This window comes from Scyliorhinus torazame, chromosome 7 (assembly GCF_047496885.1).
Source record: "Scyliorhinus torazame isolate Kashiwa2021f chromosome 7, sScyTor2.1, whole genome shotgun sequence".
NCBI lineage: Eukaryota > Metazoa > Chordata > Chondrichthyes > Carcharhiniformes > Scyliorhinidae > Scyliorhinus > Scyliorhinus torazame.
The window spans coordinates 72762567-72777554 of NC_092713.1; the positions used below are offsets into that span (position 1 = coordinate 72762567).

The following is a 14988-nucleotide window of genomic DNA, read 5'->3' on the forward strand; positions in this document are numbered from 1 at the left end:
CCATAACAGTATTGAAATGTGCTGAATAGGAGATCCTATGAAACCCAAATATTTTCGGTTTTAATTTGCTGGTTTCAATCTAGGATCAATTGCTTTGTGACGGATTGTGTTAGGGAAACCCCAGTCTCTTTAATTTTAAATAACCTGGATGCCCTCTGCAACATGGGATACCAGAAATGCAAAGAAAAAATGTTCCATCCTATAATGCAATATTGTCATTTGTATGGTGTCCTCATATGTCTACCCTTGCAAACACATTTGGCATCTGTCCCCACTATTCTTCAGAAATTCTAATGGGTGGTAGAAAAGATGGGAGATCTAATTCCTTACCTTCCACCGCTCAGGTAACAGGAGTTTAACATCAGAAAAACAATCAAATTTCAAGGTCATTGTAATTTTCTTCTCATTTTAGCACCCTGGAACGACACGTGTGAAGCACATGGGAAGTATCCACACCATGGAAACAGTACGGAGAAGGACAAATGGGAACAGGAATAGATTATATGGACCACCTAACCTGCGCCTTCATTCAATACAATCAAGACTGACCTTTATTGGACTTCGCGTTTGAAAAAACAATTCAAGACACCTTATAGAAGACAAAGAAGTAATCTAAAATATACATATTTACCTTGAAAATTAGATTGACATTCAGCATCGCATTTATCCACTAACATTTCTTCACATGATTCTGTTGTACTAGTACTATCCTCAGAATCTTCAAATGTGTCAGATATACTTATTTCTGGACAGATGAATTCACAAGCTGCAAACAAAGGAATGCAATTTTAGAAAATAATCTATTGGCTGAGATTGAGTTCTCAACTCCACTCCGAAACATATCCTGGGCTGACACTTGAGTGCAGAAGGAAGAGTGGCAGGGCTGAAGGTGCTGCCGTTTGCATAAGATATGGGTTAACAAATTATTTGGAACTGCTTCTACTCCATCCTGTAAACATTGTCTGTCTGAACTGTGACCATTAAATCATGACTCCCATTTGCCTCTTCCCGATATAAAAGATTCCACATGCCCTAATGAAGAACAGCACAGAATTCTTGGTCACCACTGTTCCCTTCATTAAAAGGGCAGATTAACTCTTCATCTAATTTGCTATTCATATGATTTTGCAGTGTGCAAATTTCCAATATAACAACAGTGATTTCTCTTAAAATAATATTTTGGGACAGAAAGCATTTGGAATATCTAGAGGAGATGATAATAATAATCTTTATTAGTGTAGGCTTACATTAACACTGCAATGGACTTCCAGTGGCGTTTGCGAGCGGGTCGGCCGCATCGAGGAGAGCTCCCACGGTGGCCACTATTTGCGGCGCTTTCGGGGGTTTCCCCGATTCTTCGCTCTCCTCCCCCGATTATTGCCGGCCTTTGGGGCCATCCCGGGTAGCAAGTGGGACCGGTTTGAAAACCGGTGAGGAACCCCGCACGGGTGTCGGGCGGCTGGTGCTGAGGCGTCGGGCCCAGCGCGCGCGGAGGTCGGAGCAGCGGGGGCGGAGCTAAACAGAGGCCGAGGCGGCAGGTCCGAAGCCAGGGCGCGATGTAGGTGAGATGTCCCACATCGGATGGCTCCCGCATAGAATGTGGTGAGAAGATTGAAGTCCGATCCCAGGGAAATTCTGGAGGAATACAAAAAAGAAGAGAAAGAAGTTTTAAAGAAATTTGGTGAAAGTTTTTCCCCCCTTTTTTTTGAAGGAAGGAAAAAAACAACATTTTTTTTGTTTTTTCTATAAAGAAAAATAAGAAAAAAATGATTGAAGAAGGAAAGAAGGGTGGAAAAATAAAGGAAAAATAATAAGCCGTTAAAGGATGCGAAAAGCAGCGTTGAGGAAGGGATGAAACGCGGGTTCGCCGTTGAATGAGAGGACGAGCAAAAGTGCTGACAAGATGGTGGATGCCGGACCGCATGGTAGGGCCTCACTGCATATGGTGGAGAAGATGACCGAGGTGATGGCGGTGGAGCTGGAAAAGCAGTTTGCGAGGCACATGAAGGCTTTGAGGAAGGAGACGGCGGTCATATTGAAGTAATTGGTGGAGGAGGCAATCGCCCCAGTGAGGGTATCTGTGGCAAAGACATCGGCCGAGGTGAGAGAGCAGGGTGAGATGATGAAGGCAGTGGAGGAGGCCGTGTCGCAGCACAGCGACCGGTTCACCTCGATGGGGGACGAGCTGCGGAGGGTGGTGGAGGTCAACAGAGCACTCCGAGCAAAGCTCGAGGACTTGGAGAATCGCTCGAGGCGGCACAATCTGAAAACTTCGCTAAGAAGTTGGCAGAGCTGATGGGGGAGGGTGAGAACCCCTCCCGGTATGAACTGGACCGAGCTCATCGGTCATTAAGGCCGAAGCCCAAAGTGAATGAGCTGCCAAGAGCAGTAATTATCTGCTTCCATAAGTACTGCATGAAGGAGAAGGTGTAAGCTGGGCGAAGCAGAAGCGCGAGGTGCAGTGGGATGGTGCTGGAGTTCGGATTTACCAGGACCTGACGGTGGAGTTGGCAAAAAGACGAGCTGCGTTCGGGCGAGTGAAGACGGCACTGTACAAAAAGGGGGTGCGATTTGGTATGGTATACCCTGCGAAGCTGAGGGTGACGTATGATGCCAAAGATTTTTATTTTGAGACAGCGGAGGCGGCTGAGGCGTTTGTGAGGGCGGAAGGCTTGGGACAGACGTGAGGAGCGGAGGTGGAAGAGACTGTGGACTGTGATTGGGGAGCTGGAAAATGGATAAATGCTATAACTTTCTTTTTACTGACTTGTATTGTAATTTACTTCTCTTCACATTGTTAGAGTTCAAGTTATTGGTTGGGTTGATTGTCATTCTGTGTTGCGACGGTTATATCTTATTTTAATGAATTGTATGGGTTGGATTGTTGTTTTTGTTTTTTGTTTCTCTGGGACTGGATGGGAGGGGACGGTATATCTTGGCGGGGGGAGCCACCTGCGCTAGCTAACTAAAGTCGGCTAGTGAACGGAGGTGAGGTGAGAGGAGGGATGCATACATTGGAGCCTGGTTAGCAGGTTTTGGTGGGCCTACGAGGCGAACGGGTGGATTGATGCTGGGCGATGTTTTTTTGAGAGGAAATGTAGGGGGGGTTTTTGGGAGGGGGGAAGGGGTTCGATGTTAATAATGGATAGGGGTGGGTCAGGCTCATGGGGCAGAGCCCGGTGGTATGATGATGGTGGATAAGAATGGTGGTGGTGGTGGGGGGGGGGGGGGGCGGTGAAGGACCAGGTGAGACTTAAAAAGGGCTGGGTTAGTCAGGTGTTTCACTCTGGATTTGACGGAAGGGCTCGAGGGGTAGCGGTAATAGTCAGCAAAAGAGTACGCTTCCAGATGGAGAAAGTGGTGGTAGATCAGGGGGGGTAGATATGTGATTGTGACAATAGCGCTGGAGGGGTGGTTAGTGGCGCTGTTAAGTGTATACGGTCCCAATTGGGACGATGTGGGATTCGCAAAGAAGGTGTTTGGGGCCATCCCCGACTTGGATACACACAAACTGATAGTGGGGGGGGGGGGGGACTGGAACTTGGTGCAGGAGCCAAGATTGGACAGGTCACAGCTGCGCTCACTGGTCCCATCAGGGGGGGTGGAGCGAAGGCGTTGATGAGATGTTGGAGGTAGATAGGAGTTATGCAGAAGATGGGGATCCAGCAAAGCTGGAAAAGAGGAAGGAACTACAGGCGAGCTTTGACCAGCTATCTACCAGGAAGGCGGTGCGCCAACTGAGGCGAGCAAGGGGTGCAGTTTACGAACATGGAGATAAGGCGGGGCAGGTATGTCAGCAGGTCAGCTCCGGTGGGAAGCAGCGGCAAGGGAAATTGTTCAGGTGAGGGATAGTGCAGGGAAGGTGGTGGTGGCTCCGGATCTAATTAACAAGATTTTTGAGGAATTTTATGAGAGGTTGTACAGGTCAGAGCCACCTGGGCGACACTGTGAGATGCAGGCATTTCTAGATGGGTTGGAGTACCCGAGGTTAGGGGAGGGGGACAGGGCTACATTAGAAGGAGCGATATTGGAGCAGGAGATAAAAGATGCGATTGGGAGGATGCAGTCGGGGAAGGTGGCGGGGCCGGATGGGTGTCCTGTGGAATATTATAAAAAATTCAAGGATACGCTGGCACCCCTGATGGTGGGGATGTTTGAAGAGGCGATAGGGAAGGGAGTGTTGCCACAAAATTTGGGGCAGGCATCGATTTCCTTGTTGCTAAAAAATGATAAGGATCCGACGGAGTGTGGGTCGTATAGGCCCATATCGCTTTTGAATGTGGACGCAAAAGTATTGGCGAAGGTACTGGCGGGTAGGCTGGAGGAGTGTGGTGAACCACTGTATTAGGGGATGTAAGGTAGGACTTGCACTACAGGTTCGCCGGTAGCCCCTGCCGGCTGGCTCCGCCCACTAAGAACTGTATAAATATGCATGACCTCCATTGCCCTGCCATTTCGCCAGCTGCAGCAGGAGGTCACGCATCTGACTGCAATAAAGCCACAGTTGTACCCAATCTGCGTCTTTGTGCAATTGATTGCGCATCAATTTATTGCAGTCAGATTTTTCCACAGAATGGATATCAGAATCAAACCCGATCGTCTGCAGCTGGACCCGCACTTGCCCGACGCCAGAAAAGACTTTACTCACTGGCTAGCATGTTTTGAGGCCTACATCAACGCTGCGGACCCCGCGCCAACGGAGGCTCAGAAGATAAACGTCCTGTACTCCAAACTGAGCTGCAGCATGTTCCCGTTGATCCAAGACTCCACGAATGAGGCGAAAGCAATGGAACTCCTTAAAGAACACTATGCTCAGAAAGCGAACACGCTCTTCGCCAGGCATGTACTCGCCACCCGCTCGCAACTACCTGGTGAGTCTATCGAAGACTTTGGCGCGCCCTAATTCCACTCGTCCGGGACTGTGACTGTCAGGCCGTTACGGCCGCTGAACACGCGAACCTCCTCATGCGCGATGCTTTCGTGACGGGGATTGCATCCGACCGTATCCGAGAATGATTACTGGAAGGGGCCACGCTCGAACTGGCGGAGACAAAAACCTTGGCGCTCTCCATGACGGTCGCATCCCGTAATGTACAATCTTACCCCCCCCCCCCCGCCTTGCTGCGCAGCCCACCCTTCTACCCCTTCCTGCCCCTCCTGGACCCCGCCGACAACCTCTTCAGCTGGGACCCTGCCTTCCCAATACGCCTGCGCCGATCCGCGCACCCCGGGGGTCCCCGCTGCTACTTCTGCGGTCAGCAGAAGCACCCCCGCTAAAACTGCTCGGCCCGCACTGCCGTTTGTAAATCCTGTAGTAAGAAGTGCCACTTCGCGGCTGTGTGCCAGGCCCGCGCAGTCGCTGCGATCGCGCCCGCTATCGCCCCCTCCCTCATGCCAAATGCACAATCGGAGCCGACATCTTCTCCTCCCGGGGCCATGTGCGACCAATGGGCGGCGCCATCTTGTCCCCCTTCGGCCACGTGCGCCCCATGGGCGCCGCCATCTTGTCCCGACCCCGCAATGTGCACACCATGGGCGCCGCCATCTTCTCCTCCCGGGGCAATGTGCGACCAATGGGAGCCGCCATCTTGTCCCGACGCTGCAATGTGCGCACCATGGGTGCCGCCATTTTGCCTCCCACAGGGTTTCCGGACATCCCAAGATCGGAACCGTACACGTTCGCCACCTGAAGCATCCGACGACTACCCGCAGCTCGCTTCGATGATGCTGGACCAATCAGGCCGCACAACCTGGCCACCGCGTCGATGACGGTGAAAATCAACGGCCACGCGACCTCATGCCTGCTGGACTCCGGGAGCACCGAAAGCTTCGTACACCCAGATACGGTAAGGCGCTGCTCCCTCGCGGTCCATCCTGCCAATCAAAGGATCCCCCTAGCCTCCGGATCCCACTCCGTCCCGATCCGAGGCTTCTGTACAGTCACCCTCACTGTCCAGGGCGTAGAATTTAGTAACTTCCGCCTCTATGTCCTTCCTAATCTCTGCGCTGCACTCCTGTTGGGCCTGGACTTCCAGTGCAATCTCCAGAGCCTCACCCTCAAATTCGGCGAGCCCTTACCCCCCCTTACCGTTTGCGGCCTCGCGGCCCTCAAGGTCGATCCCCCCTACCCGGTGGTCAACGGAGCAGTTCGTGGAATTTCTGAGTGCTAAGTTCAGCCAGCAGAGGAAGGAGGCCCTCAAAGACCTGACCAAAGTGATGGAGCCGATTAAAGCAGGATCAAGAGTGGAGCAGAGGCTGGACTCCCAGGGCTGGGCGATCCAGAAAGTGGAGGTGGTGGGGGAACATGAGGAGCTGAGTGGGGATGATGAGGGAAAACCAGAAGAGGCTGAAGGAAAAGGTGGAGGATCTGGAGAACCGCTTCAGAAGGCTAAATTTGAGGATTGTACGGATGCCCGAAGGTAACGAAGGTGCAGAGGAAGGCACATATGTGGCAAAAATGTTGGAGAAGTTGATGGAGGAGGGGGCCTTTGATTGATTCCTGGAGGTCAACCGAGCACACATGGAGCTGAAGAGGAGGCCGCAAGCGGGCGAGCCGCCAAGGGCGATGGTGGTGCGATTGCATCGTTTCTGGATAAAGAGAAGATTCCTCGGTGGGCGAGGCAGACGAGGAAGTGCACTTGGGAAGGGAATGAGCTGTGGGTGTACCAAGACCTGGGTGCAGAACTGGCGAAGAGGAGGGCCGGGCTTAATCGGGTCAAGGCTGCTCTCTTCAAGAAGGGGTTAAAGTTTGGGGTGCTGTACCCGGCCCGCCTCTGGGTGACTTTCCAGAATAGTGAATATTATTTTGGCACGCCAGAAGGGGGCGATGGAATTTATGAGGGACAATGGACTGGCAGGAGAAGGAGGACATTGAACTTTGGAGGAGTCTGTAATGATATTTCTTTGTTCTTCGGAAACGTTTCCCCTTGAAATGTTCCTTTTGTTTTGATGACGGTGTGTTTGGAGGACAGACCCTCCGTGGAGGGAACATCAAGGGTGAGTGCACCTTTCTGCTTTTTGAGGGGGGCATGGATGCGGGTGAGGGAGGAGAATTGAGGGGGGAGGGGTTTGGAGGTTTTGGGCAGGGACCACCATGGTAGCAGGCTAGTTAACGGGAGTGCAGTGGGGGGTTGGCAGGAGTTAGAAGTAGGGGAGGGGGATGGGGTTTCTGTTTTGCTTGGGAGAGGGAGGAGAGGGGAAGGGTTGCTGACAAGGTTGTGGTTGATGACGGTGGACACCCGAACGTGGGGCAGGAGGGTTGCATGACGCGGGCCGGGGGCTGGCCCAAAAAAGGATATGGTTGATCGGCGGGGTTGAGCGGCCCATGTGCATTGGGTGTACTCACGGATTGACTTTTTTGTGGTGGACAGGGCGTTGTTGGCAGGGGTGGTTGATTCAAGAGTATTCGGCGATCGCGTGAACAGATTTGGGGGTGGACTGGCTGGGGGGCAGTGGAGGCTGGATGTGCGGTGTTGGCGGATGAGGAAATGTGCGAGCGGGTTAGGGTTGCCATCCAGGGGTATGTGGAGATCAATGACATAATAATAATAATCGTTTATTGTCACAAGTAGGCTTCAATTAAGTTACTGTGAAAAGCCCCTGGGAAGTCATGGCTGCCATGCTTTGGGAGGCATTCCAGGCGGTGGTTCGGGAGGAGTTACTTTCAATTCAGGCATATAGGGAGAAGGCACAACGGGCAGAAATGGCAAGGCTGGGAGAGGAGATTCTGAGGGTGGACAGAAGGTATTCGGAGGCTCTGGAGGCAGGGTTGCTGAAGGAGAGACAGAGGCTCCAGATGGAGTTTGGATTAGTGTTCATGGGCAAGGCGGTGGGGCAGCTATGGAGGTGCAGTGGGACAGTATGTAAGTATGGTGAGAAGACGAGTAGGATGCTGGCTTGCCAACTGAGAAAGCAGGCAGTGGCGAGGGACATTGGCAGAGTAAAGGACGAGACGGGAAGGGTGGTGTTGGACCCGGTGGAGCTGAATAAGGCGTTTGAGGCTTTTTACAGGAGATTGTATGAGTCAGACTGACCGGGGGTGGGGGGGGGGGGGGGGGGGAGAGAGAGAGAGAGAGAGAGAGAGAGAGAGAGAATACGGCAGCTCCTGGAGTTTCCCAGGGTGGACGAGGAGTTGGTGCAGGGATTGAGCGCCCTAATGGGGCTGAGCAAGGTGATGGAGAGTATGGGGGCGATGCAGGCAAGGAAGGCCCCGGGTCTGGATGGGTTCCCAGTGGAGTTTTATAGAACGTTTGGAGGAGACCTGGGGCCACAGCTGGTGAAGGCATATTTTGAGACGAGGGAGAGGGGGGAACTCCTCCCTACATTATTGCAGGCATCCATCTGATTGATACTGAAAAAGGGGAGGGGGTAAGGGGGTTAAAATAGTAGGTTAGAAGGCAGGTCGGGAGAAGGGGGTGTGAGTGGGGAGCAGGAGGAGTGGGTGTTGATTTTTATTCTGTTGTTTTATTTGGCTTCTGCTTCGGTTTGTTTTTATGAAAATGTCTGAATAAAATATTTTTAAAAACAATAAATTATTAGTTTAATTAATGATTCAATCTAATTCAATCAAAACAAATTATGAGTTGTAGCGCTAGAGAAATAATCTTACAGGAATTGTAAACTAAGAGCTTTCTAAGAAATATATACCTTGATTGTTGAACATTCTTTAAAACTTCATTTATGGGATATGGGCGTCGCTGGTTTGGCTAGCATTTTTAGTTTCCTTCCCGGTTGCCCTTCAGAAGGTGGTAGTGAGTCGCCTTCTTGAACTGCTGCAGTCCTTCAGGTGTAGGTCCACCCACTGTGCTGTTAGGGAGGGAGTCCAGGATTTTGTCCCAGCGACAGCGAAGGAATGGCGATATATTTCCAAGTCAGAGTGGTGAGTGATTTGGAGGGAAACCTCCAGGTGGTGGGATTCCCAGGTATCTGCTGCTCTTGTCCTTCTAGATGGTGTTGGTCATGGGTTTGGAAGGTGCTGTCTAAGGATCCTTGGTGAGTTACTGCAGTGCATCTTGTTGAGGGTACACAAGGCTGCCACTGATCGGTGGTGGTGGAGGATTTGAATGTTTGTGGAAGGAGGAGCAATCAAGCGGGCTGCTTTGTCCTGGATGGTGTCAAACTTCTTGTGTGCTGTTGGAGTTGCACAGGCAAGTGGAGAGTATTCCATTACACTCCTGACTTGTGTCTTGTCGATGGTTGACAGACTTTGGGTGGTCAGGAGGTGAGTTACTCACCATAGGATTCCTAGCCTTTTACCTGCCCCAGTAGCCACAGTATTAATGTGGCTAGTCCCGTTCAGTTTTTGATCAATGGTAACCCCAAAGATGTTGATTGTAGGGGATTCAGCAATGGAAATGCCATTAAATGTCAATGGGCGATGGTTAGATCCTTTCTTGTAGGAGATGGTCATTGCCTGACACTTGTGTGGTGCAAATGTAACTTGCCACTTGTCAGTCCAAACGTGGATATTGTCCAGGTCTTGCTGCATTTGGACACATTCTGCTTCATTATCTGAGGAGTCGCGAATGGTGCTGAACATTGTGCAATCTTCCGCAAATATCCCTGTTTCTGACCTTATGATGGAAGGAAGGTCATTGACATTGAACATGACATAGGGCTGTAACATCTGAGCTTCAGGGCAGTGTAACTGGGAGATACTCCAAAGGGGCTTGATCGATTGGCCACGTTGTGCCTGAAAGACAGCGCGCCGCGGTGCAATGTGGCTGATAGAAGCCAGGAGACGAGGATGGGCAGTACAAGGGGCCCAGGCAGGCACAGGCCACACAACGTGTGCACCAGGGCCAACACGCATGGGACACTCTGACCGCTTCTAGGTTCACCGACAGGGTGGGGTGGGGAGAGACTGATCACTGACCAAGGGCATGCATACCGCAATCCACCCACTCTCTCCCGGCTGACCACCCTCCACCTGCCATCCCCTGCCTGATACACATCTGCCACACTACGGGGTGTGAGCCCTGTGTTGGCAGTAACAGCAGGTCTGGTCCATGGGATGAAGGATGGTGACGACCCATTCGCCAATGAGCTCTGGTGCTCAGCATCACTTGACAACGTCTGACGTCCGCCAACGGTAGCACTTTCCACAGTCCAGCTGGGTGATCTCTACATGCAAGCTGGCCGTTCGATCACACGGTCACATCGATTCCCTGGGGTGGCGGAGGTGGGGACAGTGGAAGTGGTGGGATAGGGTGGGACACAGGAGCTTTGAGCGCTGCCCCAAATGCGGTCCCTGAGCCAAGCCCACCCCCAATGTCTGCCCATTCTCCCCTGCCCTCTCTGCGGCAAGCCCAGACCAGCCCAACCTTCACACCCATCTGCCAGAGCACCGAGGCAAGTTGTAACACTGTGCACAGGTGTTTAATGTGAAAACATATATACAGATACGTGCCCGAGCCCCCATCACTAAACTGTGTCCTCCACCCATGCCAACTTAACTGGAGTCTACTTTTCTTGCCCATGGGCCCTAATGCTGCGCCTAGATCGATCCCCAGACGGTACATCAGCAGTGGAGGCAGCCTGCTCCGATTCCTGCACTGCGACCTGGGTCCCCTTTGGCGGGCATCTTCTGGGGTGACTGAGCCTGATGGGCCCAGCTGCTGCTTGGGTGTCTCAGGTGGTATGGTGCTGCCCTATTCTGCCCACTGGGTACCAGATGCACCCAGGACAGGAGAGGAGGGTCCGAAGTGCTGCAGTGTCCCAGCACATCCCCTGCGTGAGTCACCTGCACGGGCCCGATCACCACCTCCTCCCTTGGGGTGCCAGATGGCCCACGGGCTACTCCATGGGACGGGGTGCGGGCGGAGCTGTCACTACCTGGCGCTGCCAGTCCTGGAGGCCCAACTCGTCTTGACCAGGGTCTGCGTGCTTGCAGCATGGAGCACAGGGAGTGGACCACCTCTGCCTGGGACTGCAACACATACTGCTGTGACTGTGCCTCCACCTTCTGGGTCTGTGCCACATGAGCCAGTGACTGCGTTACCTCCCTCTGGGACTGGGCCACCTCCTTCTGTATCGGCGCAACGTCGGCCAGCACCTGAGCAATGCCACTGACACTCAGCCATGGCCCGCTGAGACTCAGGAACGCTGCTGCAATGTCCAGGTTGCTGTCTATGAGAGTACAGCCCTGTCCTGGGCCTCAGCCACTGCCTGCACAGATTGCGCCAGGCCTTGGACATGCTGACCCATAGCCGAAATCCTTGCCCCCGAGGTGTCCACCGCGGACGCCACCCGTGCGGTGTTGGCCTGGATGGCATGCATGGCTAGCACCATCTCCCACTCCTGCACCTGCAGGTTGGACTCCTCCACTTGCAGGTTCGAGGTGCTCGCCGACAATCATGTAGTCCCTGGCTCTGCGACTGCATCTCCACTATCGATGGAACTGTCCATTCCAGAAGCCTGAAACCCGTCAGGCAGCTAATCCCTGTGTCATGTGAGAGTACCTTTAAGAAATGGATGTTTAAGCAATGTATCTTTAAGAAATGGAGATGATCATATTACTGAAGTGACGTCAGAGTGTGGGGGGAGCTGAGCTCACTTCTGCTTTTTGAGTTTCAGTTTGAGAGAGCAGCTTGGGTGTGTCTGTGTGTTTCCAATGAGCTGCATGAAGAAAACAAAGGGGCTGTAGCTGAAGTAACCAAAAGCAGCAGCACAGTTGAACCCTTTCTCACTATATACATTGAATGTAACCTAATGTGCTCATGTTTGAAGGTTGGTTAAGTCTTTTGGATGTTAAAAGGACAGCTGAAACAATTACTTAGTCTTTGGGGGTTATCTTTGAATTAATGGGTGTTAAGATATTCAATGGTTGTTTTAAAAAGGTTAACTTGAGTTGATAGAATAAACATTGTTTTGTTTTAAAAAACACTTATCCATTTATGCTGTATCACACCTCTGAAGTGCACCTTGTGCTCCCCACACCACAATCTATTAAAACTTGTGGGTCAGTTGAACTCCATGCTACACTTTGGGGTTCTCTAAACTCTGACCCATAACAATTGGGGGCTCGAGGGGGATAAAAGCCTATCTATTGGATTGGCTTAGTGAACTTAAAGACAGTGAGGGGTGAGCATATAGTGCGGTTGCTTTTCTGGTGTGGTATTTTAGTTTACGTGGGGAGTGTGCTGTGGACAATGGCTCTTTCAGAGGCTCAGAAGTTTTTGGGGGTGGACACGGTAACACGCAGTACCTTACGGACAGAGACTAAAAGCAGACTGTTAGATTTGGCAAAAACATTGCAGTTAACATTGCCTGGCAAAATGCGAAAAGATGAGGTACATACCGTGGTAGCTGAGCATTTACATTTGCCTGAGATACATTCTGACTCATTAGAAATGGCAAAGCTCCAGTTACAGATTAAGCAACTTGAACATGAAAAGAATTAAAGCAACTTGAATATGCAATGAGAGAAAAAGAAAGAATAGCCCGAGCAGAACAAAATGAAATAGAAAGGGAGATACAGATCAGGGAAAAAGATAAAGAGAGAGAGTTTGAACTTCGGAAAATGGCCATGAAACACGACAGTCAGTTAAAATTGGCAGATGTGAAGGGAAACGGTACAGTTGCATGAGCTTGATGAGGATAGTGAGACAGAGCGTCATAGTCGAAGACGTGGTGGGGATCTATTTAAATATGTCCAAGCATTGCCAAGGTTTGACGAGAAGGAGGTAGAAACCTTTTTAATTTCATTTGAGAAGGTAGCTAAACAAATGAAATGGCCACAGGACATGTGGGTATTACTGATTCAAACAAAGTTGATAGGTAGAGCTAGTGAAGTGTTTGTATCACTACCGGGGGAGGTATCTGAGACATATGAGGAGGTGAAACAATCCATCTTAGGTGCATATCAGACAAAGGTTTAGAAATTTTAGGAAAGAATTTGGTCAAACATACATGGAGTTTGAAAGGCTCAAACAGAGTAATTTTGAAAGGTGGATAAGGACTTTGAAAATAGAACAAACGTATGAAGCTCTCAGAGAAATTATACTTTTGGAGGAGTTTAAAAATTCAATTCCTGATGTAGTGAGAACTCATGTGGAAGAGCAGAGGGTTAAAACTGCAAGATTAGCAGCAGAAATGGCAGATGATTATGAATTAGTTCATAAATCAAAGTTTGGTTTCCGACATCAGTTTCAGCCTGTGAGGGATAGAAACTGGGGACATGAGAAATACTCAAGTGGTAAAGGTAAAGGTGATCTGATGGGAGATAATAAAGAGAGTGTACCTCAGATTAAAAAAGAAATCCAGGAGGGTGGAAGAGAAATGAAAAGTTTCAAATGTTTTCACAGTAATAAACTAGGACATATAAAGTCACAGTGTTGGTGGCTGAAGAAAAGCACTGGGAAGGCTGATGTGGTAAAACAGGATAAGACAGTGGGGTTTGTTGGAATGGTAAAGGAAAGCCCAAGGGAAGTGAAGGAGGTGCAAAAGGTTGTACAGCCTGATCAAGAGGTGATTGATAAGAAGGTGGCAGATCACTTTAAAGAATTTACTTGTGTGGGTAAAGTTTATTCATGTGTATCAGGAGGAGCAGGTAAAGAAGTCACACTTTTAAGAGATGTGGGAGCAAGTCAATCTTTCATGGTAAGAGATGAGGAATTATGTAGTTTGGGAAGAATGTTGCCAGAAAAGGTGGTAATAAGTGGAATTCAGGGTGAGAGGAATCGCGTTCCATTATATAAGGTAAGGTTGGAAAGTCCAATGAAGAGTGGTAAAGTGATAGTAGGAGTAATAGAGAAACTATCTTGTCCAGGAATACAGTTGATCTTGTGTAATGATATAGCTGGATCGCAAGTGGGAGTGATGCCTACTGTGGTTGATAAGCCAGTGGAAAATCAGACAACTGAAGTGTTGAAGGACGAAAATCCTGGGATTTTTCCGGATTGTGTAGTAACAAGGTCGCAAAGTCACAGGTTAAGACAAGAGGAGAAAGGGAACTGGGGTAAGGCCGCAAAAGGAGCTGCGCCAGCAGGGGCGGACCGGCTCAGGAAAGCGCGGGCTTTTTCCCGCGCTAGGGACGGATTAGGGTGGGGGTCAGGGGGGGATGGACGGTGCTGGAGAGGAGCGCACACTGACTGCCGGGGAGGGGGAGGGGGGATTCTCACACTGGGGGGGGGGTCGATGAAATGGCGGGAGAGGCCAGGGTCAGCAGGAGTCAGCTGACTTACGGGAGTGTTATGGGGGGAGCAAAAGGGCTAGATGTGGATCTAGCGGCTGGGGGGGGGGGGGAGGGGGGTATAGGGTTGCTGCTGCATTGGCCAAAGGGGAGCTGGAAGTAGGAGAGGTGGTCGGGGCGGGGGTCCGCCATCTGGGGGACTGGAGGGTGCGGGAGGCGTGGGCACGTGGCTGGCCTAGAAAAGGAGATGGCTAGTTGGCACGGGGGGGGGGGGGGGGGGGTGAGCAGCCCCCCAATCCGGCTGATAACTTGGAATGTGAGGGGCCTGAACGGGCCGGTCAAGAGGGCCCGGGTATTCGCGCACTTAAAGGGACTGAAAGCAGATGTGGTTATGCTCCAGGAGACACATTTGAAGGTGGCAGATCAGGTTAGGCTGAGAAAGGGATGGGTAGGACAGGTATTCCATTCAGGGCTGGATGCGAAGAACAGAGGGGTTGCAATACTGGTGGGGAAGTGGGTGTTGTTTGAGGCAATTAATATTGTAGCGGATAATGGATATGTGATAGTGAGCGGTAGGTTGCAGGGGGTGCGGGTGGTACTGGTAAACGTATATGCCCTGAACTGGGATGATGCCGGATTTATGAAACGCATGCTGGGTCGGATTCCGGACCTGGACGTAGGAAGCTTGATAATGGGGCGGGATTTCGACAGGGTGCTGGACCCAGCACTGGATCGCTCAAGGTCCAAGACGGGTAAGAGGCCGGCTGCGGCCAAGGTGCTTAGGGTGTTTATGGACCAGATGGGGGGAGTGGATCCATGGGGGTTTATCAGGCCCATGGCCAGGGAATTTTCATTCT

The 14988-nt window shown here is 51.0% G+C and overlaps 1 protein-coding gene across 2 annotated transcripts in view; it reads right to left on the minus strand.

Annotated features, from left to right (window-relative positions):
• The window catches only part of LOC140427288 (uncharacterized), a 442867-nt gene that overhangs the window by 24519 nt on the left and 403360 nt on the right, over positions 1-14988 (minus strand). For both annotated transcript variants that reach the window (XM_072512862.1, XM_072512863.1), the window contains one exon: positions 632-766. In XM_072512862.1, coding sequence (XP_072368963.1) covers positions 632-766 — 135 coding nt within the window. The remainder of the gene's footprint in view (positions 1-631; positions 767-14988) is intronic.